The following is a 27,171-nucleotide window of genomic DNA, read 5'->3' as shown; positions in this document are numbered from 1 at the left end:
CAAAAGATGAGGAATTTTGACATTTAAAAATGGTGAGTGGTAACAACGTCAGAAAGTCTCTGCTGTGAAACAGTTCAGCAGAAACATCCACACGCACTGAAATGATATCTCGGCAGGCCACTGTTCTTTTACACCTGCTGTGTGTAAGGCTTTTCAGAGGCTGCCGACCCATCTTCCTCCCTGAGGGAACGGCTCTCTTTCTCTGTGGCCTGGCCAGAGCGGGGGGCAGGAGGGAAGGGGAATAGAGTTTCCCCCTCTACCTGCCCTGCATGAGTCAGCAAGGGGAAGAGACTCACAAAGAGTCTTTCATTCCCACAGAGGGGGGAAAAATGAGGGAAGGACACACACACCTGGCAATAGCGGATGGAGATTTACTCTACAAATGGAAAGTGTCTGCTCATATTACAAATGAAGACTTCGTGTAAATGTCTCACCTCCTGCAATCTTTAGAAATTCTTCCCCAGTCGCTTTATACACCTGAAACAAAATAAATACGGTGTCATAAGAGTAGGCTGCATACCTTTGATTGAAACTGTATCATTCACATTGTGTAAATTAGGGATAGGGCGAGATGGGCGATTTTTTAATTACTGAAGTTTTTTTTTTCCCCAGATTTTAGCTTTAACATTTGAAACGACAATACTTTAATGAGAATAAATTGATGGATGCAGCTTCTTTAGTATGCAGTGCTTTAGCATGCTGTTAGACTGTCAAAGTAAACGCTCCGAAAAGTGGTGTCTCTAAATCCATCATCAGACAACTCAAATACTAGTAGGTTGTGACAATATGTAGTTACTCACAAGCCTAGTATACATATATTTCCAACATATAAGAATCAGAACGGTCTGCGACTAAAAGCAAGTATTCTTGCATAATGCATTTTTGAGATGAACAGAGTGAAATAAAGCATGGTTTGGATGCTTTGAGGAGGTGAACTCACTTCAATGTATCTGTTGCCCATGTGGTGTTTATGTCGATCCAGTGCCATGTCTCTGTGCTCAGAGTTTATGAAGCGCACCAGAGCTTCTCCGTTCCTCCGGCCCTGAGCATTTAAACACAGCGCAACGCCACCTCTGATACAAAGACACACACACACACAAATCAAACAAAGGCAGAGATACAACACATTTAGCATGCAACCTTTAAAATGTGCTCGTTCTGATAAGTCAGCTTGGACACTCCAAGTAGAGCTACTTCTCCACTAGTGAAAGTCCCTATTTGACATTTGGCTGAATTTGCCTTCAAGTTCTTACTGAGTTTTGCATTACACTGTTAATGTGTACTTAAGGGTCTTTTCTGAGTGCATGCACCATGTCATTGTGAGTGTGCCTTTCAGTGTTACACTGAGCTGTAATCTCACTTGGCAATGTTGAGGCCCTTGAAGAAGCGAGCGATGTCCTGATCAGACGACTGCCATGGCAACCCACGAGCTCTGATAACCGTCTCACTGTCCACAGCTTCTGTCTTACTGCTGGAAGGCATGCACATGCAGACACACAGGTAACAATCACTCATGCTTAACAGCATTCTTATGGGCTTTGGCCATAGTAAAAGACCAGAGGCTTATAATGGGAAACCCCACAAATGTTTGCAACAATTAAAAATCAGACTACGACATACCATGCTCCGGATTCAAACTTGTAGTTTACAGTCTCAAAAGTGGAGAATTTGTGATCTACAAAGAAATAGTTTAGTTATTATGAGATCATGTAATCAGCTGTGCATATCAAAAGTGAAATCTGTAAGGTTTTATCAGTATATAAACTGCACGGATCAATCCACTATGAGTGACTCACTGTAAGGCTCAACCAGGAGATGGAGAATTAGCAGAACCGTGTTCTTCACCTCCCTCAGTCCGGCCTCCTGCTCCACCGCCGCTGGAATACACACATCTGACAACAATGTCAAGGCCTCATACAGGACATATGCACACATGAATGCACATATTCTTACTAAAACAGCTGAAAACATGAACCAGTGAATGCAAATTAAAAAAAAGAGTGATTATAAACAGGGAAAATAAAACGAGATGGATGACGAGTCCTAAAATAGTGATGTTAATTTAAAAAAAAACATTGCACAGTAAAACCAAAAGCATATGTAGGATACAGTCCAGCATGGAGGTCAGAGTGAGATCGTTGACAGGGCCTGCGTTTGGGCAGCATTTGTGAAACTCTTTCTTCAAGTCCACAAATGTGTAGAAGCACTCTGGCAGGACTAGATTCTACAACAAAACACACACACACAAATGAGGGAGATGCACACTAGAAAATATGTTTTGGAGGAGCCTGAGGGAAGGGCAGAGGAGACCAAACAGCAAAAAAAAGAGGATTGAGGGCACTTTAATACATTCCTGTGAAGATTATAACATGTTGCTGCTAAACAGATTATACCACAAACTGACAGCTAATTTAGAAATGTCAGAAGAATACACAGACGCCCCTAGGCTTTAAATAGCCTTAGTTAAAGGTGGATTAAATCGAAATACTTAAGAATGATAATGTATTTGGACTTTGGAAGGAGTGTGTTACCTTTTTGGAAGCCTCGGGGTGCAGCACCTGTCGGATAAGCAGTGGTCCGTCCACACACAGCGTGTAGGAGCTTCTGCCCAGAGACTTCAGTTCAGCTGACACCGACTGATGAAACTAGAGACAGAAATGGAAACAGTGAAAAGGGGAGAAGGAATCCAGAATAACTTTATTTCTAATCAAAAACACCCAGCATTAGATGCAGGTGTAGGCATTAGATTCACTTCCCTATATATCAAGCACATTCAGAGGTTTGGGGTCAGTGAGATTTTTCTTTCTTTTTTGAATTATTATTGATTATTGAAATTAAATAAATACTTTTATTCAGCAACGACATGTAAAATTTATCAAGAGTGCCAGTAAAGACATTTCTAACGTTTCAAAAGATTTCCATTTTAAATTGAATAGAAAGCTCAAAAGAACAGCATTAAAGAATATGTCAAAAATCAAACCTTAAAAGAGGTACTACGGTTTCTACAAAAAAATATTAAGCAGCACAGACATTTTGAACATTAATAAGAAATGTTTATTTAGCACCAAATCTGCATATTAGTGTAATTTCTGAAAGAAATCATGTGGCACTAAAGACTGGAGTAATGACTTTCAGCTTTGCTCTTTGCAATTGTAATAAATCACAATTCAGTATATTTTTTTTACTGTATTTTTTGCAGCCTTGGTGAGCATAAACTTGACACTGCGAAAGTTTTATTATTGGTTTATTATTTATTAATATTTCCTTGTTAATTATCACACAGATTCAAAAATTAATTGAAATGTATTTTATCAAAAAAAAAAAAAAAAACTACAGTGTCAAGGGCAGCACAGAGGACACCCAAATTATGTTGAAATATGTGAACATGCTGCTCCGTGTGCATGCGTATGCTTGTTTTGTAGATTAAGCAGCTGGTCAGACTGGTTTGGTGAAAATACAGGAAGTGAGCCATGGCCGTGGCAGTCATTTCAGATAAAGCATTTCACATGACCAGAGAGATAGATGACAAAACAAATGAAGAGTGTTTGTCCTGCTCTAAAAACACACCACCTGCTCACTCCCAGCTATAGGGGCTCCCACATTCACCTGTGTTTAGCAAAAACAAGAATTCTTTAATGAACCATTACAGATGTTTAGTAAACTTATCCATCTCTGCATCAGTCAACAGCAGTACAGGCGCCAACAATGACGTGACAACTGATTTGAGTGCTTTGTGTTATTCACATGAGAGTACGAGAAATGCAAAGAAGACGTCTCATAAGTCAACATGAAAAATAATGTTCTTAAGGGCTGTTCTTATATTGGGAAAAAGAAGAAAAAAAAAAATTAGAAACAATTTTCCACTCATAAATTGCTAGCAAATTTCACAAACAACTGCAAAGAAACATTTAATTAAACATGGAATTTTGAATTAGAAACATTGAAACCCTTTCCTTGTTAAATGTAGCCCACTAAGATCATTTTTATCTTATTTACAATTTTGAAAAATCACTTTTTAAAGTGTAGGCACTAAATGAAGCAATGTTTGGTTGTTTGTGCTCACAACTTGCAGCATTAATATACACAATTCAACAATGTGCACTCACAGATGTGATTTAGTTTTATGTAGGTATGTTTAAATGGGCGCAGGGCCCTATTGTTTTTCTAAGGATTATTAGGGCCCGAGCCAATGGGCGCAGGGCCCTCTTGTTTTTCTAAGAATTATTCTTATTATTATTATTATTTTTTTTATTTTTTTTTTAACCTTTCGGGGGTTTTTGGAGGCCTTAACATACTCAAAAACTCTTGAAAATTGGCACACAGGTTGGAACCTGCGGCCATCAGGGATGCCGCAGAGGCTGGGACCCGGGCGTGGCACAGGGGCTCTACGGCGCCCCCTGGAACACAGTCAGAAATCTTGAACCATAGCTCACACATACTTGCATGTATTTATATAAAACTCAGTACACTTATAGATCTCATTGAGCCGGAACAACTTTCGCGCTCTATGACATAGGCTCCGCCCAACAGGAAGTGAGCTATTCAGGGTTGTTTTAAAAAAAGCATGCTCTGGAATTTGAAATACTCCTCTGAGGTTTTCCACCCGTTCTCCACGAAACTCGGTGAACATGATCTCAAGACATTGGGGATAAAAAATTGCCAGGGGATTTTTGATATCTCGAACGGTTTATCCGTGGCGAGGCGTTGAAATTAGGGCAAAAAATGAGAAACAGGAAATGTCTAATAACATCCACATACATTTTCTGATTTAGATTAAACTTCATCGGATTGTTCGATGTAAGAGGCCGATCACATGGATGTGACTATTGTGAGTCTGCGTTATAGCGCCACCAACTGGCAGCAGGAAGTGTGTCACTTTCAATATGCTTTGAAATCACCCTCTTATTTTTACCCGAATTGCTCAAAACTTTATCAGAATAATGAAAAAACACAGCCGATGTAAATCTGTTGTGGGGATATTGATATCTAATATAGTGTTGCCATGGCAACGCTTCAAACTTGAATATTCTGTTCTAGTGATTTTGAGGCAGATAAAATGCTCAGAATTACATGAAACTCAAAACACATATCAGTATTAATGATAGCTAGACAATGGCAAAAAGCACATGAAAGGGCATGGAGGAGGCACTCTATAGCGCCACCTTTTGTCAAAAGTGGGGGGGTTAGTTTTAGCTAAAGACACCAAACTTGGTATATATATTGTTCTTATCAAGACGGACAACTTTCTAATTTACAGTCATCAGCTGCGACCTACAGGAAGTCGGCTATTTTGGTTTAAATGTGGATTTTTGGAAAAATATGGCTGTGAATTAATGCATACTCCACAGAGGAGAATTACTTTATACACACCAAACTTTGTCAACATGATGCCAATATACTGAAGATGTTAAATTGCGAACTGGTTTAGGATACCTTGAACGGTGTGGCCATAGCGATTTATTAAATTAACATTAAAAAAATACAACAGTTATTTTCCTATATCTTTTGAATTCTTTATTCTAACCCTTCATAATTTTTTACATATGTAGTAGAAGTCATTCTTAGAAAGCACAGTAAGTTTCATAAATTTATCATGTTCAGGAGCCAGCATAAAAATTAAAACTATCATAACTTCTGGATCTAGCATGCATTTTTTTACTACCAGTGATGGACACCAGATGGAGCTATAGGATTACTTTTAAATAATTATTGTAGAAACACATAGAGCATTTAAATCATTTATACAAATCTTTCAAAGAAAAATAATATGTATTTTAAAAAGTTAATGAATTTTACTGGTAATATAGTTTTATATAATCATTTCACAAATGTTTATAGATCATTAAAAGTATTTTTAAAAAATGGTTATATCATCCTGAAAAGTGTTACAAGAGAATTTTATATATATTCTTTGTGTGTGTGTGTGTGTGTGTGTTGGAGAGAGAGAGAGAGAGAGAGTCACATTATTAAATGCTAGGGCTGGGTGATATGACGATTTAAATCGGATGGACGAAATTAAAAGTCTATCGATTCATATTGTGCTCTATCGTTTATTTTGTGGTGCCGCAAAATACACTGTTTACGGAAATACGTTTTCATTATTTGAATGACGGCAGTCACATGCATTACGCGTGTATGCAGACAGACGCGTGAATAACAGCATGCGCGCGCTCACGTCACGTTGCTGTGCGCATGAAAACTTGATGTTTGCATGCATTTTTAAGCACTGCAATTTGACCCCTTAACAGTATACCCCCATTTTCGGCATAGAGACAGAAATTACATACCCAAAAATATAAGGTTTCTGCTTATGACTCTTTCTGACTAGATACATAATCAACATATGTTCACAAAGCTTACACTTCAAAGTTTACTGTTCAAGAATCAGAATTACTCAGACTGTTATGATAATAAAGATATATAAGCTCAAACATAAAAACAAAAATATTATTTTTTTTTTTAAATGTATTAAGTACTGATTTTAGGCCGTTGAAACACAAAAACAGAGCTATATGCGCGCGCTGTCTCTGTTTCTGTGTGAGAGGAGTGTGCGTGAGCTGCGCATCAGCTGCTAATAGAGCTCGTGAGCATTTTTGTCGCTTTATTGGCTTTGAACGATTGCATAAACACTTATATGCGTCCAAATGCAAGTATCCTCATAAACACAGTCATTTAGGTTTTAAATGATTGTAAACAGTTGCGAGAGAAAGCGAATATGTAACAGTATACTGGATCTGGAGTTCGGTCTTAAAGGGGAAGCTGTCCAATATTCGTCCTGTCTGCCATTCATGAAAATCTCTCACTGCTCTTGACTAAATCACTTTTGTAACTAGAATAAGAAGAAAAACAATTAATGCTAATGATTATGCGTATATATATATATATATATATATATATATATATATATATAGATAGATAGATAGATAGATAGATAGATAGATAGATGTACATAACTTAGACAATGAAGACTAATTCATTTATCATATGGTGATATAAGATTTTGGTCATATCGCCCACCCCTAGACAATTATTGTTTATGTAAATTAATATAATTAATAACTGTTAATAACTGAAACCTTATTGGAAGTGTTACTCAAGTTTTATATGTTGTGTTGTGTGTGTGTGTCTCTTGATGGTTCGGATTAACCCTTTCATTGCTGTATCCCTTAAATCCAAACTGCTAAAGTAAGTGTGCCCAGTCCTGTTACTGGCGATCGACTGTCCTGCAAAAGTTCAGCTCCAACTCTAATCAGTCACACCTACCTTTAATTTTTCAAGCAATCCTGAAGACATTAATTAGTTGCTTCAGGTGTGTTTGAGTAGGGTTGGAGCCAGGGGCGGATTTAGTGAATTGGGGGCCCAGGCAAATACAGGAATGGGGCCCTATACATTTGCACACATTTACCTAGATCAACCCTCGAGGTCCTTTTTTTGTCGTGATGCTTGCTGCTGCACAATGGTGCCACATTGTTGTGTCCAATGTTTCTACATTTTTTATGTACATGTTCTAATGGGATTCTTTAATTTAAATTTATTCATTTAGCAGATACTTTTATTTTTCATGTTGTAGACCACGAAATAGAAATTGATTTACGGTTTTTTTTTAGTAGTTTTAACATAAAACAAAATAAATTATAAAATGATGTAAACCTCACAACTGAAACTTTATATTTCTGGGATGAGTCAGAAGTATAAATTATTATATTTATTTAAAACAGATTTATGTGGGTGAATATTCGCATTGGTCTGAACAAAAAACTGCAGACTGGATTATTGAAAATGCACATTCATTCTCTGCCAGTAGGAGGTGCTTTTGGAGACAGAAATATAGTGGTTTCCCTGGTAACAGCTCTAAACAAAACAGCTCAGCTCATAAATGGTACTTTATCAGGTAAAATGAAAATGTGAGTTACCAGCGTAAGCCTACATTTTATTTTAGTCATTTTAACTTGCTGTCAATTAATTAAAATATATAATCACGATTAATGGCATGATTGTCATGAGTTAATCGCACCATTTTTATCTGTTCTAAATGTACCTTAAATGAATATTTTCCCCATGGTTTCACAGACAAGGCTTAAAGCTAGTCCCAGAATAAAAAGCATGTTTGAGCCGTCTAAACTGAAAATATCTTGCTCTGACATATCTTAAAACGTATTGTTCTGTGTCAAGATGCACACCTGTAACACTTTCTTTTTAAGGCATTTTTGTAAAATTTGCTAAATATCTTAAATCCTGGCTTAAGCTAAAGCCCTGTTTGTGAAAACCGGGCCTTCAAGTTTTTAATCTAATCAAACATGGGCATGGACAAATAATGATCCTTTATGCAATAAATGTTTATTAGTGAAACCATAGCATTAACAGAGCATGAAGAGTAGACATGTTTCATAGGTCATAGATGTTTTTCAAGGAACTCTGTTCATGTCTATTAGACACATGAAAAAAAAAAACAGAAATACTAGCTTCCTATTACTTCTCTTTCTTTGCACTGAGCACTTTACACAAACCTGTTTGCATTTTCGCACGACAGGGCAGCTCACTTCTGAACATGCAAAATGTACATTTATTATTTATTATTACATTTGTTTGACCTCTCTGTGCCACATAGTGTAATTTTGATGCAGCAAAATTCTCAAAACTGTTTTCATTGATACATTTGACTGTTTGTTGTCAGACAACCAGATGAGATAGAAATAGTGACTGAAAACGCGACCCATTAAGACTAACCAGCTCTCCCTTCCGAGAAGTTAATCTGCACAAAAAATCCTGTTTTTTTAATCGTGTGCCGTCGTCTGATAAAAATCAAATAGGCTACAGAATAGCTTGCAAGACAATAGCTGTGCTGTGATTTCAGCTATACTTATATGTAAAATTAGAGAAGCAACATGTCAGTGTTTTAACTGAAAGCGCAGCTCCTTTCAGCCGCGCGCTGAACGCAGAGTGAGAGAAGTGTGCGCGCGCGCTGGGAAAGAGGGACCTCGCGCTCGTGCGGCAGTCAGCTTAGATGCATACAATTTTTATTTTGCGACAAGCTGGATACACAAGAAGCACGTTCAACTCGGACGCGCAGACGATTGTCGTGCATAAACACCGTAAACAGCAACCGTTCGCGTGTCCGCGCTTAATGCGCACCTCCTATATGAAAAGCATTAGGGGGCCCTTGGCTTTTGGGGGGCCCAAGGCAGTCGCCTACCTTTGCCTAATGGGTAAGTCCGCCCCGGGTTGGAGCTAAACTTTACAGGACAGTCGATCGCCATTAACAGGGTTGGACACCGCTGTGCTAGACGGTTACTGTGTATGTCTGTGTACGTGACAGTTTTCCTGATGCCACCGGGGTGGCGTTTGCGCTGACGGCTCGGGCCCGCCATCGCTGCTTGCAGCTATATTTATTATTAGCGCTGACGGCTCGGGCCCGCGAGCCCTATTGTTTTCCTAAGGATTATTCTTATTATTTTTTTTATTTTTCCTTAAACCTTCCGGGGGTTTTTGGAGGCCTTAACATACTCAAAAACTCTTGAAAATTGGCACACACATTGGAACCTGCGGCCATCAGGGCGGCGCAGAGGCTGGGACCCGGGTGTGGCACAGGGGCTCTACGGCGCCCCCTGGAACAAATTCAGAAATCTTGAACCATAGCTCACACATACTTGCATGAATTTATATGAAACTCTGTACACTTATAGATCTCATTGAGCCGAACAACTTTCGCGCTCTATGTCATAGGCTCCGCCCAACAGGAAGTGAGTTATTCAAGGCTGTTTAAAAAAAGCATGCTCTGGAATTTGATATACTCCTCTGAGGTCTTTCAACCGTTTGCCTCGAAACTCAGTGAACATGATGTCAAGACATTGGGGATGCAAAATTGCCAGGGGATTTTTGATATCTCGAACGGTTTGCCCGTGGCGAGGCGTTGAAATTAGGGCAAAAAATGAGAAACAGGAAATGTCTAATAACATCCACATACATCTCCTGAGTTTGATCAAACTTCATTGGATTGTTTGTTGTATGATGCCGATCGCATATATGTGACTATTAGGAGTCAAAGTTATAGCACCACCAACTGGCAGCAGGAAGTGTGTCATTTTAAAAATGCTTTGAATTCAGCATCTAATTTTTACTTGATTTGCTTGAAACTTCATCAGAATAATGACAAAACACGGACAATGTAAATCTGTTGTGGGGATATTGATATCTAATATAATGTTGCCATGGCAACGTGTCAAAGTTGAATATTCTGTTCTGGTGATTTTGAGGCAATTAACATGCTCAGAATTACATGAAACTCAAAACACATATCAGTATTAATGATAGCTAGACACTGGCAAAAGCACTTAAAAGTGCGTGGAGGAGGCACTCTATAGCGCCACCTTTTGTCAAAAGTGAGGGGGGTAAGTTTTAGCTACAGACCCCAAACTCGGTACATATATTGTTCTTATCAAGACGGATAACTTTCTAATTCACAGTCATCAGCTACGACCAACAGGAAGTCAGGTATTTTGATTTGAATATGGATTTTTGGAAAAATATAGCTGGGAATTAATGTATACTGCTCAGAGGAAAATTACACTATGCACACCAAACATTGTCTACATGATGCCAAAACATTGAGGAACTTAAATTGCGAAGGAATTTTGGATAGCTTGAATGGTTTTGTCGTGGTGATTTTTTGAAATAACAGTAAAAAGGGAAACGTTAATTGTCTTGTATTTTTAAATTGCAGATTCCAAACACTTCAAAACCATTTTTCCTACATAGAACATATCATTCTGAGGAAATATGCATAGTTTCACAAATTTACAACACTGTATGGATAACAGAAAATTAAAAAACTGTCAGACATCTGATGTCGCTCTGAGGCCACTCTCTCTGTGTGAGGGAAGGGAGGGGCTGAGTGGCTGACTTTGTTGTTGGAGATTGAGTGTGTGAAGGGAGGGGGGTCTTCAGCTCACAGATGAAGACTAAGCTGTAATGCAGGCAAAAATATTTTACAAATGCTTATAGGTCAATAAAATCATTAAAAATGCTTTTTCACAGAGTGCATAATAATTAGGCACATTGATATTCTGATGATATTTTTTTTTTCAAGCACATTTTACCAATTCCAAATCACATCAATCTTAATAAATACTATACATTTGTTATTTAATCATTTATGAGTGATATATAATTGTCCTTGAAGGCTGGAAGTGAAAAACTCCTTATATTCAGGAGTCCTGAATTATTAGGCATGTTTTCTTGCCATACATTGGTCATAGAGCTCATTGTAGCGGTGCCTCAGGTGTTGAAATAGATTTGTTATACATTATACAGGTTCACACGTGCTCCGTCTGCAGTGTGTATACAGTATGTGTATGCAGTTCAGAAGCAGCAGCGAGAGCGCGTTATTGTAATGCGAAAGCACATTAAAATAATGCGTGAGCGCCAATCTTTCTGTTCTCACGCAGATGTCCTTTGCTTTGTCACAAAACCAGACACGCGTGCTCAGATACACGCTGCTCACGCCCGGAGAGAATGCGCGCACTTAAATCGCGTCTCTTCTGCTCAAACTGTGTCCTGTGGACTCACAACTCTCTCTATGCTCATGCGCTAGATATTCATTCTTTTCGCACCTTTCTATTTCTAACCTTTTCTGTTCACATCTTTTACCGTGTGCAGTGTGAACGCTCTGATCCATTAACATGGGCTCGGAAAAAAACGCATTACAGACAGAGTGTGTGAACCTGGAGTTACGTAGGCATATGCCCAGTGTATTCTGTTCTCGCGCTCTATTTAGGCACGCTTCATTCTGAACGGGTTCAGATAGCAACACCAAACGTGCAGTGTGTAATACCTATCATGGCCACCACCAGATGGCGTTATAGGATTACTTTTAAATAATTATTGTAGAAACGTGTATAGAGCATTTAAATCATTTATAAAAATCTTTCAAAGAAACATAATATGTATTTTAAAAAGTTAATGAATTTTACTGGTAATATAGTTTTATATAATCATTTCACAAATGTTTATAGCTCATTAAAATGATTTTTAAAAATGGTTATAGATCATGAAAAGTGTTGGCAACAATTTATGATAAGCTCTCTTTGGTTTACATAAGTTAAAGCATTAACTAACATGAACTAACAATGAAAAATCTATTTTTCAGATCATTTATTAATCTTTTTTTATGCTAGTTAATCCTATCATTAAAAATATTAATGTTCATGTTATTTCACAGTACATAAATTAATCTTAAAATAAAATTGTAAATAAAAAATGTATTAGTAAATAATGTATTAAAATATTTTAACTAAGCTTTAATTAACATTTATATATATTATATATATATATATATATATATATATATATATATATATACATACATATATATATATATATATATATATATATGCTCTTTTGGAAAAATGCATTTACCAAAAATAATCATTTTGCTCTTTTATTCCATCTTCTATTCTGAAAAGTCTTGCAGAATTGACAAAAAAAAATTATCTTCATGTTAATTCTTAATTCTTTTGCAGTTAGTTTTTTTTCTAAATCTAAATTGATGTTAGTTCACAGTGCATTAACGAATGTTAACAGATTATTATTTTTTTTTTAAATTTTAAGTTTTAAATATTAACTGACATTGACATGCTATATATTTATTGTTCATGTTCATTAATATAGTCAATGTTAATAACTGAAACCTTATTAAAAAGTGTTACTAAAGTTTTATATATTGTTCTTTGTGTGTGTCTTTCACAGTCTTGATGGTTTGGATTAACCCTTTAATTGCCAAATCCTTTAAAACCAGACTGCCAGAGAGTTACTGTAAATGCATGTGCCAGGTGGGCACAGTTTTCCCGATGCCACAGGGGTGGCGTTTGCACTGATGGCTTGAGCCCGCCATCGCTGCTTGCAGCTATTTAGGGCCCTATTATATATTTATTCTTATTCGCTGCTTGCAGCTATATTAACCTTTCGGGGGTTTTTGGAGGCCTTAACATACTCAAAAACTCTTGAAAATTGGCACACACATTGGAACCTGCGGCCATCAGGACGCCGCAGAGGCTGGGACCCGGGTGTGGCACAGGGGCTCTACGGTGCCCCCTGGAACACAGTCAGAAATCTTGAACCATAGCTCACACATACTTGCATGTATTTATATAAAACTCTGTACACTTATAGATCTCATTGAGCCGAACAACTTTCGCGCTCTATGTCATAGGCTCCGCCCAACAGGAAGTGAGCTATTCAGGGCTGTTTAAAAAAGCATGCTCTGGAATTTGAAATACTCCTCTGAGGTTTTCCATCCGTTCTCCACGAAACTCTGTGAACATGATCTCAAGACATTGGGGATGAAAAATTGCCAGGGGATTTTTGATATCTCGAACGTGTTTGTCCGTGGCGAGGCGTTGAAATTAGGGGCAAAAAATGAGAAACAGGAAATGTCTAATAACATCCACATACATCGCCTGATTTAGATCAAACTTCATCGGATTGTTCGATGTATGATGCCGATCGCATATATGTGACTATTAGGAGTCAAAGTTATAGCGCCACCAACTGGCAGCAGGAAGTGTGTCATTTTCAAAATGCTTTGAATTCAGCATCTTATTTTCACTCGATTTGCTTCAAACTTCATCAGAATAATGACAAAACACGGCCGATGTAAATCTGTTGTGGGGATATTGATATCTAATATAGTGTTGCCATGGCAACGTGTCAATCTTGAATATTCTATTCTGGTGATTTTGAGGCAGATAAAATGCTCAGAATTACATGAAACTCAAAACACATATCAGTATTAATGATAGCTAGACAATGGAAAAAGCACATGAAAGGGCGTGGAGGAGGCACTCTATAGCGCCACCTTTTGTCAAAAGTCGGGGGGTTTGTTTTAGCTACAGACACCAAACTCGGTACATATATTGTTCTTATCAAGACGGACAACTTTCTAATTTACAGTCATCAGCTTAGACCAACAGGAAGTCGGCTATTTTGGTTTAAATGTGGATTTTTGGAAAAATATTGCTGTGAATTAATGCATACTACTCAGAGGAAAATTACACTATACACACCAAACTTTGTCTACATGATGACAAAACATTGAGGAACATAAATTGCGAATGGATTTTGGATAGCTTGAACGGTTTTGCCGTGGTGATTTTTTGAAATAACAGTAAAAAGGGAAACATTACTTGTCTTGTATTTTTAAATTGCAGCTTGCAAACACTTCAAAACCATTTTTCGTACAGAGTAGAAGTCATTCTGAGGAAATATGCATAGTTTCATGACTTTACAACACTGTATGGATAACAGAAAATTAAAAAACTGTCAGACATCTGATCTCACTCTGAGGCCACTCTCTCTGTGTGAGGGAAGGGATGGGGAGGGGAGGGGGTTGGCTGACAGAGAGAGAGAGAGAGAGAGAGAGAGAGACAGAGAGAGAGTTAACATCTCTTTAATCACCAGAAAAAAATTAATAAATCAGTAATTGTGTGTTGTTGTTGTTGTTGTTGTTGTTTTATCATTACAGCTTAAGAAATCTCTTAGGCCTTATCATTTTCTGTCAGTTTTAGGGACAAAAAAAACCTAGTACAATTTGTAGGGCACAGACAACATGATTTTAAATAATTAGGTTAAGAATTATGTTAATTGCAACATAAAAAGATATAAAAAACAAAACGACTTAGCTGTAATGCAGGCAAAAATATTTTACAAATGCTTATAAATCATCATTAAAAATGCTTTTTCGTTGAGTGCATAACAATTAGTCACATTGATATTCTTATATTTTTTTTTCCAAGCACATTTTACCAATTCCAAATCACATCAATCTTAATAAATACTATACATTTGGTATTTAATCATTTATGAGTGATATATAATTGTCCTTGAAGATTGGAAGTGAAAAACTCCTTATATTCAGGAGTGCTGAATTATTAGGCATGTTTTCTTGTCATGCATTGGTCATAGAGCTCATTGTAGTGGTGCCTCGTGTTGAAATAGATTTTTTTTACATTATACAGGTTCACACGTACTCCGTCTGCAGTGCGTATGCAGTATGTGTATGCGGTGCAGAAGCAGCAGCGAGACCGAGTTATTGTAACGCGAAAGCACATTAAAATAATGCGTGAGCGCGAATCTATCCGTTCGCACACAGATTTCCTTTTCTTTGTCACAAAAACAGACACGCGTGCTCATATACATGCTGCTCTCGCTCGGGGAGAGCGCGCGCACTTAAAACGCGTCTCATCTGCTCAAACTGTGTCCTGCGAAGTCACAACTCTCTCTGTGCTCATGAGCTATATATTCATTCTTTTCGCACCTTTCTATTTCTAACCTTTTTTGTTCACATCCTTTACCGTGTGCAGTGTGAACGCTCTGATCCATTAACATGGGCTCGGAAAAAATACGCATTAACAGACAGCGTGTGAACCTGGATTTACGGAGGCATATGTTCTGTTCTCGCGCTCCATTTAGGCGCACTTCATTCTGACTGGTTCAGATAGTAACACCAAAGTGCAGTGTGTAATACCAATCATGACCACCACTAGATGGAGCTATAGGATTACTTTTAAATAATTGTTGTAGAAACGTGTATAGAGCATTTAAATCATTTATAAAAATCTTTCAAAGAAAAGTAATATGTATTTTAAAAAGCTAATGAATTTGACGGCTAATATAGTTTTATATAATCATTTCACAAATGTTTATAGATCATTAAAAGGATTTTTAAAAATGGTTATAGATCATCAAAAAGTGTTGGCAACATTTTATAATAAGCTCTCATTGGTTTACATTAGTTAATGCATTAACTAACATGAACTAACAATGAACAATCTATTTTTCAGATCATTTTTTAATCTTTTTTATGTTAGTTAATCCTATCATTAAAAATATTAATGTTAATGTTATTTCACAGTACATAAACTATCTTCAAATAAAACTGTAAATAAAAAATGTATTAGTAAATAATGTATTAAAATATTTTTAACTAAGCTTTAATTAACATATATGTGTGTGTGTTAAATGATATAGTTAAATAATATAGTCTTTAACATTAGTACAAGCTAAGTATTAACAACATATTTTTACTGCATTTGTTTGTGTTAGTAAAAAAAAAATAATATGTTAATTCATGGTACAGTAACTGATGTACATTAACTATAAATTTTAATTAATAATGTAGCAATCCATTTTGAACATAATATTAACTAAGATTCATAAATGCTATATAAATGATGTACATGTTAACTTATATAATGTTAAAAACTAAATCCTTATTGAAAAGTGTTAGAATAATTTTAGAATAATATATATATATATATTGTTCTTTTTTTTGTGTGTGTGTGTGTGTGTGTGTGTGTGTGTGTGTGTGTGTGAAGGTGTATGAGAGTGTGTGTGTGTGTGTGTGTGACTCACATTAATAAATGCCATACAATTGTTGTTAATGTAATTTAATATAATTAATGTTAATAACTGAAACCTTATTGGAAGTGTTACTTAAGTTATATATGTTGTGTTGTGTGTGTGTCTCTTGATGGTTCGGATTAACCCTTTCATTGCTGTATGCCTTAATTCCAAACTGCTAAATAAGTGTGTCCAATCCTGTTCCTGGTGATCGACTGTCCTGCAAAGTTCAGCTCCAACTCTAATCAGTCACACCTACCTTTAATTTTCAAGCAATCCTGCAGACATTAATTAGTTGTTTCAGGTGTGTTTGAGTAGGGTTGGAGCTAAACTTTACAGGACAGTCGATCGCCATTAAAAGAGTTGGACACCCCTGAGCTAGACGGTTACTGTGTATGTGCCACTGGGCACAGTTTTCCTGATGGCACCGGGGTGGCGTTTGAGCTGACGGCTCGGGCCCGCCATCGCTGCTTGCAGCTATATTATTATATGTGCGTTCATAGTTTTGATTTAGTTTGTTAACTAATGTAAAACCATTTTTCCTAGATGTAATAATTTGTTATGAATAAACATCTTTTAGCTTGTTTCAATAAGAAACGGATAAAACAAATAATGGATATTTTAAATAAACACATTGACAAATAGAAATGTTAAATATTTTATTCATTAGACTGCTCTAAAAAAAATGGCTATAAAATTAATTATAAATATATATGATACATATGCTACATTTTCACCAAAAATAACATGATATACAATTTCTCTAATAAAATACAATGTAAGATTTAGGTTATACCATCTACATCAACCTTTTTTTTGTTTTGTTTTTTAATCAAACTAATTCAACTAATACAAGCTCAGATTAAGAGTTAGGCAGAAAAATTGTTTAACTACTGACTGAATGTGATAAATCAAACATGACATTTTTATGATTTATGTCAATCTACAGTGAGTTACAACAGAGCAGAGATGAACGGTTACTGTTTGTCAGACTCTAGCTAGAGTATGAATAGAACAGATAGCCCCTTTATGGCCTAATTTTCATATCATTTGGGCCAGTGCTGATAACACAAGCAAACGTTGCCTTTACCCAGAGCAATTAAAAGAAAAAGGAACCAAGACTAAAAAGATTAAGTGCAACATACAGTAATCAACAAACTGAGAATTTTGGAGGATTTGAGAAATAAAGCAGTGTAAACTTCTCAAACCACTGAGAGCAACTAAAAGACAGAACAGCAACTCATTCAGATGTTCCCATCTTGCTCTTGGACAGTGACGTGCTGTTTTTCCACATAACCTGTCCATCTTCATACCTCATGCAAATATGAGGCTTCTGTTAGTCATTAAGGGCTTAACAAGACTTTCGTAAATACCTGACAATTCTAAAAGTATACATCAAGAGCTTTACATCTCATTTTAAGTAATCTCAAGGAAGCCTTAAATAGTCACAGTCACACTCATAACACACACACAAAATAATGCATTCACTTAGCGCTTGGAGCTGGTGTGTGCACTTGTGTATTGTGCGTCCATGGCTGTTTTTTCTACACAACCCCACCTTGCACTAAGTAGCAACTGCAATAATTAAGTGCAAACTTAATTTCTGCTACAAAAACATTCTGCTAAAACACAGTGACACACCCTTTGCCTACACACGATTAGAGACGGGAGATCAAACTCCAGGAAAAAGCTAGATATGAAGAGTAACATTTCACTGGCTAGAAAAGGAAAAACTAAAAATTTGGTCCAAAATTTTTACTTTAAGTAAAAAGACAGAATGAGTCAAATAGCCAGTCCAGCATTGAGAAAAAGCATTTGCATAGTTAGCATAAGATACATATGGCAGTTAAACTTGATCTAAGTTTCAGTTTCACATTCTTCTCTGCCAAACTGTCAGGGAGAGTGAGAGAGAAATTTGATCTTTGGCATGACAATCAATCACTGTCCTGTTGAGCCATGTTTGCTTTGTGTGTGTGTGTGTGTGCAAAGAGGCCGAATTCCAATTTTTGCTCTCTTAAAGGAAAGGGATGCTATCTGTAGGGTTGTTCTTCATGCAAGTGAGCAGCAGAATCCCTTTATGAAAGATTGTTCCTGAAGTCTGTTAGTAAAGTGCACTTATGGTGGTCACTTAAGATCCCAGGTGCCAAACTTTTACCATTCATTTTAAAACCTGTGAATCTAAAATTGCTTTTGTACACCAAACTACCAGAAGAAAATATTCCTTACATATATTACTACTCAAAAATTTAGGGTTGATATGATTTTTTATTTTATTTTTGTGTTTTTGAAAAAAGACAGTAATATTGTGGAATATTATAACAATATAAAATAACTACTTTCAATTGTAAATTTAATGCTGGCAGAGCTGAATTTTTAGCAGTCATTACTCTAGTAATCACTTAGCAGTGTCACTTGATCCTGCAGAAATCATTCTAATATGCTGATTTGGTGGCCAATAAATATTTGTGCGGTTTAAAACATTTGTGTAAGTGTGATTTTTACCAACTCCAAACTTTTGAACGATAATCACATAAGGCTTCGTGAAAAATGCTAAACCAAGACAGTAATGCACTGTCTGCCCTCCAAAATTAGCAGGGCATAGTGATGCTTACTTTTGAGTCGAACTCAACCTGTCTGTTCAGGACGTAGTAAAGTGGGAGTGTCGTTAGATAAGGTAACAGGATGTGCCGAACTACCAGGATGTTTAAGCAACAGTCACATTCAACTGGTTTCAATTAATCCATTCTGTAATCACTTTATGCAATGCTGTAAAAAACATGAGACACAAATTCCATCTAATTCATTTCTATAAACGACCACTTCACTTATGGGAAGTCGTTCTGAGGCTGAATGAAAGAATGGATCAATGAGTCACTCATCCTTTCATAAAGGCATTTCCCAGAACCCTCCCTGCACGTTGACAGTCTGTAGAGAAATAAAGCTCCCTGCTCATCACACACAGGTACTGACACGCTCCTGCCAGCCTGCTGTGCTTTCTCAGCGAGCTCACAGAATAACACACACTTTCTAACACACCCTGTTTCTCTCAAACACACCCAAGATCACTTTCTCCCACAAACATACTCAGGATCTCCCAGTAACAATTTTATTAATCTATTTAAAGTCTTTTCTCCCCCACACCCACACACAGGTGTGTTAGCACCACACTATTCCCACAGAGTCTAATAAGAAGCGTCTAAAAGCAGGTGCAAAGCCAAAACGAGTCACCAGGTGAGTGCCAGTAGCTATCAATGTTTTTTTCCCTGCGTTTCTCTTTGGATACTGCATCCCAATACAAATAGAACAGATCATGGTTTGACTCAATTCTGTGAGTAAGATAGGCTAAGCTGCTCTAAAGCCTCCTAAATACCCGTTTCCTAACCCAGACACACAGCAGAGGATGATTTTATAAAAAAAAAAAAAAAACGTGACTCACAACAGTAAGAAAATAGATGCGTCACAATTCCATACGCAGGGAATTGATCTTGAATGAATCTTTCACTGATGACAACAGGTCAAAGTCCTGTGTGAGACTCTCTGTCAACCTTTCTCCAAACCCCTCACTGTTCTTATAGGGCTGGGCCGCATTGTGGTGACAATATACAATGTTTAGAGATAGATTATGCTACATCATGGTATGTAAATCTATTCACACAGAACTGCTTCAAGTTGAGACATCTGAGCGAAGAAGAACTCAAGGTGATGATCGGATTTATAGCTTTAATAAGAATCTGTGCATATTTAATTCATACACTGAAGAATGTGCAGTTTTATTTTACATCTGATAATTCAATTTTTTACTTGAATGCTTCAGTTAAACAGATCTACTGTACCTGGAAAAGTAAATGCTATTTGTATCTTTCCTATATTGTATCTTATTGTTTGTAATTTACTTTTTGTTCTTTTTCTTAATAACAAATATTAAATAAAAATAACTATATTGTGATCATTATTTGTTAGTATGTGTGAAATAAAGTTACTCATCATGAAATAAAATTTTGATCATATCCTAGTTTCTTACAATAATTGATGGAAGTGGGTGTATTTTTCTTTGAAAACAACAAGAAACCTGAACCGAACTGAACCAATGGTTTGATAGTGCTCGTCTGTCTATCTATCTATCTATCTATCTATCTATCTCTCCAAAAGCTAGGCAGGGAGAAATTGATTTCACTAGTTAATATTTACAGCCCCCTGGGGATAGGCTACAACTGAATCAAGATAACATGCCACCAGCTGAATGCTACAAAATAATGTTAAATGACACCAATCATTGTTTAATGATTTCCATTTGTACTTTATTACATGAAATATATAAATCCCAACAAACATCTAGTCCCACAACTGAGCTTAGACTCTGAGCTCTAAATACCTTTCTGTGGGACAATAATGAGAGGGTGTCCATTATGAAACAGTGGGGGGTGGGAACAGGTTTACAGAGAGTACAAACAAATTTTCTCTGCGTCATGCTTGAGAAACACGTTTGGCGACAACCGCCTTTTGGCAAAACACACTTGCAAAACTCTGGAGCAACCCGAAACTATACATCTCTTCCTTGATAAATGAGCCTGGATAGTTGCAGAAAAGAAAAACAGTAACATCTCTCTGGCTCGCTCAGTTTAATTTGAATCCCTCTGTGTCTGCATCACTCTCGCTCACTCACTGACATATATGGTTCTCAGGTAGGTGCGTTCGCAGGTAAACATTCCGTCTTCCAGATGTCTGCTAAACACATCAGTCCACAACAAGACTAGACCTGCACTCTCCCCTGGAGCAGAGCGTCTGTGCCTGCCTTCCTTTCACACCCAAATCACACACACACATTACACACCACAGCAAGCCACCTAAAAATCAACCAAATGCTAAAATCATGTGGACAATATCGAAGACTTACCTTATGCTGACACATACTTAAATGATGTGAGTCACTGCCTTGTATATAACTTTTAATTAATTTATTTATACAATTATTTCAAACTAAAGAAACATGGTCTCTCACCTGTTGCAGGACGCTCTCCAGGGGCTCGGCCTTGCACAGCTCCTCCGCCGTGAGCCCGGTCTCTTCCTTGCACTGCTCCGACAGATCCGCACTGTCCGGCTGCACTAGAGTCCGCTGAAGCTGGCCCACCTGTTAACAACAGCATCTCTTTCAACCGGCCTCGCAATGCAACTCTAGCGGGGTTTCTCATCGGAGCGCCCTTTAACACACCTGGGCGTCGAGAACACAGACTCAACGTTCAGTGTTCTCCACGCACCTATGCTGTCTAGGTAGGCAGCCCACTGGGTTTGACACCGATTCACTATGGCCATGATGATGATGATGATGATGATATCTCAGGCAGTGTGTTTGTGTGAATGCAAAGCAGACACGGCAGGGTTACTGACCTACAGGCGATGACACGCACCAAACAAGGCACGCTTTCGTCTCTCGTGGCTTGAAAAGACCACATTATAAATGCTCGAATCAAGCTGTCAAACAGATCGTTAGATAAAACAGCTGTTGCTGGTGATGTAAATCACAATGTAGCGCGTTTAGCTCTCTAAAAGCGCACCTTGTTGGTGAATGTCAGCTGTCAAGGTGGTTTCTAACACTAGCACGACATTACTAGGTGTGTAGTTTAAAGTTAGAGACCTTACAACAGGGTCAAAAGGTCCGTACCTTATTCTCATGTAGATCCACAATTTGCCACACCAAGAGAATTAATTCCCTTTCATCCGACCCCAGTTTACCCCCATTTGCACCAGCTGTTGCCCCAAAGAACACCACCAGAGTATCACTGTGCGAAGCCATCAGGGACCACAAGGGTAAAAACTACAATTAAGAGCAAAGATCAAATAAAACAGTAACACGAGGGTTCACCTTTCTCCAAGAGAAGCAAACAAAAGAAATGGAAATTCAATTGAAGTACACGAGGAAGGACAGAAGATTACTCCAAGAGAAGGATACGAGAGAGAGTGCGGCACGAGACTCTACCTGTTGCAGTACTTGTGTGCTCTCTATCCAGAGTTACTGGTTTAACTGGTAAAGAAGGCAGAAAAAAAGTCCTGGTTCGTCTCACGCTAACCCCATAACAAGCCCTGAAGGCTTTCACGCTGTCTCGTTTTTTTTCTTGGTTACCTGGCTTTGGCTCGGCCTCCTGTTTGGAGTCAATCTCCCGGGGGAGCGCGTTGATTGGCTGGTTTGTAAAGGTGAGGGCGGGGCGTATTGTCACGGCACCTATGTAACCCGTTCTGATTGGTTCATTATGCACTAGGAAGTAGGAGAGAGGATCAGAATTCATTTCTCCTGCTTTGCTTTTGCACACACCAATGCAGACGCGCTGTTGCTGTTTAATGTAAAAAGATGCACTTACGTTGAAAGAAATAAACTTTGAAAAGCTTTGAAACAGACCTATATTTAAAAACACTCACACAAGATTAAGACAACGTCATACTCATATGAACTTCCTAAATAAAAGCTCGGATAAAAGTTTTGTTTTAGACGTGGCCAGTGCGCTTCCATAAACTCTCATAAACGGCAAATAGCCTATTCGTTTCTGTCACTCTCACTAGACAATCTCACAAAACAGTTCCAGACTATTGATATTAGACTACTTGTGCTGCATATGCTACTGTATGATAGTTTATTCTGGCTATGTAGTTGTTTATGCAGTTATGAAGGGGCAGTTTGACTGACACGTTCAACCACTAATCACACTTCACTTATTTCATGTGACGATTACGGGCGGGTCTTATTCACTGCACCTTGCTACTCCAAACTGACTAGAAATTCCCCCCCCCCCCCAAGATGTAGGCTAATGCTTTTGAGTGTTTATTCAGTTCAGCTATTTTTTTTAAAGGAAAATACAATTATAGGTAACAGGTTTCGGTTTTACAGTTATATTGGGCAAAAGAAAAAAATACATGGCACTATGACATAGCATGGCACGGTTAAAAATAAATTTAGGAGCTCAAACCTGTCCTGGTCTCCATACATATAGGCTACCTTAAATACAACTGTACTGAGATCTGAGTTTTGTTTCCATGATTCAGTGCTCTTGTGTGCCTGTGTCAGTAATGAAATCGGACAAAAAGCCAGACAGAGACTGTTTGTCTGCAGTCCTCTCACTATTCCATTGCGTGCCATACTTAGGTGACGATTCAGTGTCCCATTCCTCTTCCAGACTCAGGAAGTCAGGCACATCTCTCCTTTTCTCTGGTTTCATCTTGAGCAATGGTCAGCTGATAATTTCATCATGAAATATGTGTTTAAAAAGCGAGATAGAAATAGAACCACAGGTCACGACATGAGAAATGTCATGTCACCACTCTGGAATACGTGACTTTTAACATCTGAACTGATTTGAAAACACTGGGCATCAGACACTTGTCACCTTTGTAAATGATCACAAAGAAAAACTGGGCATTATACACTAAACAACTGAAGATAACACACTACTAGGCTTTAAACTCACACAGAAACATACGCCTCGTTGCTAAGAGACAGTTGAAGTAAATGAAAACAATGTGTTCTAAAATCGGCTCACAATATCAAACATGGACTGGATTTGATCACAGTCTGAAGCTTAAAAATCAGAGCCTGTGCCCATCCTACACTATGCAATTATCTGTGAAATCTGTCAACTCTGACTGACCAAATCTGCAGACTTGATCTGACTTTGGCCAACTAGAGCTGACTCATTCAGAGTGCTGATCAGGGCAAAAAAATGTACAAATGTTGTGTAATGTATTCTAGCCTTTAGGTACAAATTTTGCATGTCAAAAATTCAATAAATGTATTTATTATTTGAATTCAGTTAATAAAGGTATATCACTGAAAAGTGCCACAAAAGATTTCACAGACATAGAAACAGCCTGCTGAGTTTTTCTTTTGCTTTAGACAGTGGACCTATGCATGATAATTTATGTTTAGGATTGAAAAAACAAAACAAAAAACAGCTGTTTATTTTTCATATGAAACGAGCATTATAGAAAAGAATGACATTACAGTGGAATCATCTTCCAGACGGACATCTGTTCAGTTTAATGCCCACTTCCTCTTTCACTCTGTTACAAGAATCACAAAAACACACGTTGCAAGGAGAAGGAAGCTGTTGAAATCATAATGCTGAGAAGATGTAAGACTAAAGACAGTCTGTTTACATAAGATACCATGGGAATTTGATTGTAAACAGACAGAAATATTTGCTATAAAGGCATTTGAGTTATATCACATATAAAAGTGGTTTCATCATAGAATATGTAGTTGCAATTTAAGATAACATCTTAGTGAGTATTAAAATATACTTAGAACACAAAGAACAAGGCACAAACAAATATTTTACTTAAGAAATGAATGCAATTCTGAAAAACAAAATTACATAAAAACTACTTCAAGCACTCTTTTTGCAGAAATAACAGTTGTAATGGTTATTATTGTTATTGAGTTCCTGGCTTTAAAGCTTTTTACAGAGTCAGTCTGAGGTACTGATGCATGATTCCATAGCCACATCTACAAGCACTTTTGAGTCCGTGAGACACTGTGAGTTGGTGGTGTGTGAACTCTGCCTTTTGGACACAAATGATAACTCTTTATTCCCTTCACCTGACACTGCACTGGACAGATGCTGGAAGAGTTTCTGTATTCCAGTTTCCAGGAGCGAGCTGCGGAAGGTACGTGCGGCAAACACATAAAGCACTGGATTGACTGAGCTACTGATGAACACCAGGGCTCCTGCTATAATGGTCATTGTGGTGCGGGCGTCCTCCAAACTTTCCGCCATGTCAGGGTTTGAATGCTTGAGAGCGAGTGAGATGAGGGAAAGAAGGTTCCCCACATGATGAGGAATCCAGCAGAAAGCGAACATCACCACCACACTGCAGATGAGAACCGTCGATTTACTCTTGGACTTGAAGTTCATCTGCACTATGCGACTGAAGAGGCAGCCGTAACAGACCAACAGAGTGAAAAACGGGATGACAAAGCCTATAAGAGACTCTAAAATGAGCAACACAGCCTCCTGGGCAACAGTCTCATACTTCCTGAACAGACATTGATTTTGTCCTTGAACTTCTCCCAAAGTGTGAGTTAGAATGACGGGAATACTGAGGAGAAATGAAGCCATCCATATCATTAGAAGTACCTTGTTTAGTGTTTGTCTCCTTCTCCAGCCGACTGAGGCAAAAGGGTATCTGACAGCCATGAAGCGCTCCACACTCATGACGGTGATGATGAAGACGCTGCTGTACATACAGGCATTGATGATGTACACCATGGCTTTGCAGGCAGCCTCTCCAAACACCCAGGAACGGGCCAGCGAGTAGATCCACAGCGGCAGAGTGACCAGCACCAGAAGATCTGCGACTGCCAGGTGGAGGATGAGACGCACCGTATGTGAACGCTGCTTCACATGCTTCAAGATGGTCCACACCACCAGCAGGTTCCCAGGTGTGCCCACCAGGAAACACACCCCCAGGATCACACAGGCCCCCACCAAGCCTAGCTCGGTCTCCTCATCCTCCTGAAAATAAGCCGTAGCGTTCATGATTCCCTCTCTGTCCACTCGAGTCTGCTATACATCTAACCACTGAGCTAGAAAACCTGCCTCAGCAAAACTCACTTCCCTTTTGTGGAAGCTGAGAAAAACAGAACTCTCAAGCACAGAAAAGAAAAACATCTGAAGTGATTGACTTCGAAAAAGTGTGTACGTTAGCATGGGAGGAGCATCACAACTAAGAATTCAGATATATGACTTCTGTAAACAGTGGACGCAATCACGGTTTGTGTTTACACTCATGAATTTCTGACAGTTTGGGTGAGTCAGTTTACCTCACTGTGGAGTTTAACTAGGCTTATTTTAACAGCACAGAACAAATATACAGTACTGTGCAAAAGTCTTTGGCCATTAGTATTTTCACAAAAAAAAAAAAAAAAAAATGGTTTTAAGCCAGTTATTTCTATATGTTGCTTTAGTGTGTCAGCAGGAAATAACAGTGTACATTTCCAAACATTCCTTTTGCCATTAATTGTAGTAATCCAGTGAGATTTTTGTATGCACAAGGAGTCTGACAACAACCAGTGCTCCACCCAGAGATCTGATCTCATCATCATCAACCCACCTACAAAGCTACAGTTTAGGCACTTGTGTAAAAATGCTGTAAAGTGAGGGTGCTTTCAAAAATAATGTCATAAATAGATTTTATTTATCAATTAACTAAATCAGATCAACAAAACAGCTTTTGGCCTAGGTGCACTTGAGCATAGTTTTTCAGGTAGCTTTACAGGAAGGTTTCTTGTAGCATCTTGGAGACGTTGCCACAGTTCCTCTGGATTTAGTCTGTCTCAGTTTTTCCTGTTTCTTCATGTAATCTCAGACAGACTGGATGATGATGAGATCAGATCTCTGGGTGGAGCACTGGTTGTTGTCAGACTCCTTGTGTATACAAAAATTTCACTCTATTATTACAATTAATGGCAAAAGGAATGTTTGGAAAAGTAAACTGATATTTGATATTGGATCTCTGGGTGGAAATATAGAAATAACTGGCTCAAAAACATTATTTAAATTTTTTTTTTTGGTGAAAATACTAATGGCCTAAAACTTTTGAACAGTACTGTATATGTATATATATATATATATATATAATATATATATATATATATATATATATATATATATATATATATATATATATATATATATATATATATATATATATATATATACATACGTATTTATATATATATATATAATATATATATATATATATATATATATATATATACATATGTATATA

The 27,171-nt window shown here is 37.6% G+C and overlaps 2 protein-coding genes across 4 annotated transcripts in view; both read right to left on the bottom strand.

Annotated features, from left to right (window-relative positions):
* Positions 1-22,542, bottom strand: part of LOC109102082 (epithelial splicing regulatory protein 2) — a 28,214-nt gene extending 5,672 nt beyond the window's left edge. For 2 of the 3 annotated variants that reach the window (XM_042727847.1, XM_042727845.1), the window contains exons 1-10: positions 22,370-22,541; positions 22,055-22,207; positions 21,395-21,523; positions 2,532-2,645; positions 2,110-2,224; positions 1,797-1,892; positions 1,621-1,675; positions 1,361-1,471; positions 941-1,073; positions 435-477 (exon numbers count right to left, since the gene is read on the bottom strand). In XM_042727847.1, the coding sequence (XP_042583781.1) occupies positions 435-477; positions 941-1,073; positions 1,361-1,471; positions 1,621-1,675; positions 1,797-1,892; positions 2,110-2,224; positions 2,532-2,645; positions 21,395-21,523; positions 22,055-22,186 (928 nt within the window). In that variant the 5' untranslated portion in view covers positions 22,187-22,207; positions 22,370-22,541. Of the gene's footprint in view, positions 1-434; positions 478-940; positions 1,074-1,360; positions 1,472-1,620; positions 1,676-1,796; positions 1,893-2,109; positions 2,225-2,531; positions 2,646-21,394; positions 21,524-22,054; positions 22,208-22,369 lie in introns of all 3 variants that reach the window. The other variant, XM_042727846.1, reaches the window with a different exon arrangement.
* Positions 22,543-23,190: 648 nt separating this feature from the next.
* On the bottom strand, positions 23,191-26,235 carry LOC109102081 (leukotriene B4 receptor 1-like). Its single transcript, XM_019115393.2, has one exon. The coding sequence runs from the start codon at positions 25,917-25,919 to the stop codon at positions 24,849-24,851; it is 1,071 nt and encodes a 356-aa protein (XP_018970938.2). The 5' UTR covers positions 25,920-26,235; the 3' UTR covers positions 23,191-24,848.
* Positions 26,236-27,171: the final 936 nt, after the last annotated feature.

This window comes from Cyprinus carpio, chromosome B7, assembly GCF_018340385.1.
Source record: "Cyprinus carpio isolate SPL01 chromosome B7, ASM1834038v1, whole genome shotgun sequence".
In the NCBI taxonomy this organism is placed as follows: Eukaryota; Metazoa; Chordata; class Actinopteri; order Cypriniformes; family Cyprinidae; genus Cyprinus; species Cyprinus carpio.
Note: the sequence above shows the minus strand (reverse complement) of the source record. Positions and strands in the feature narration are given on the sequence as shown.

Excerpts from the sequence above, each read along its gene's own strand:
- LOC109102081 (XM_019115393.2), bottom strand. The coding sequence starts at position 25,919 with ATGAACGCTACGGCTTATTTTCAGGAGGATGAGGAGACCGAGCTAGGC.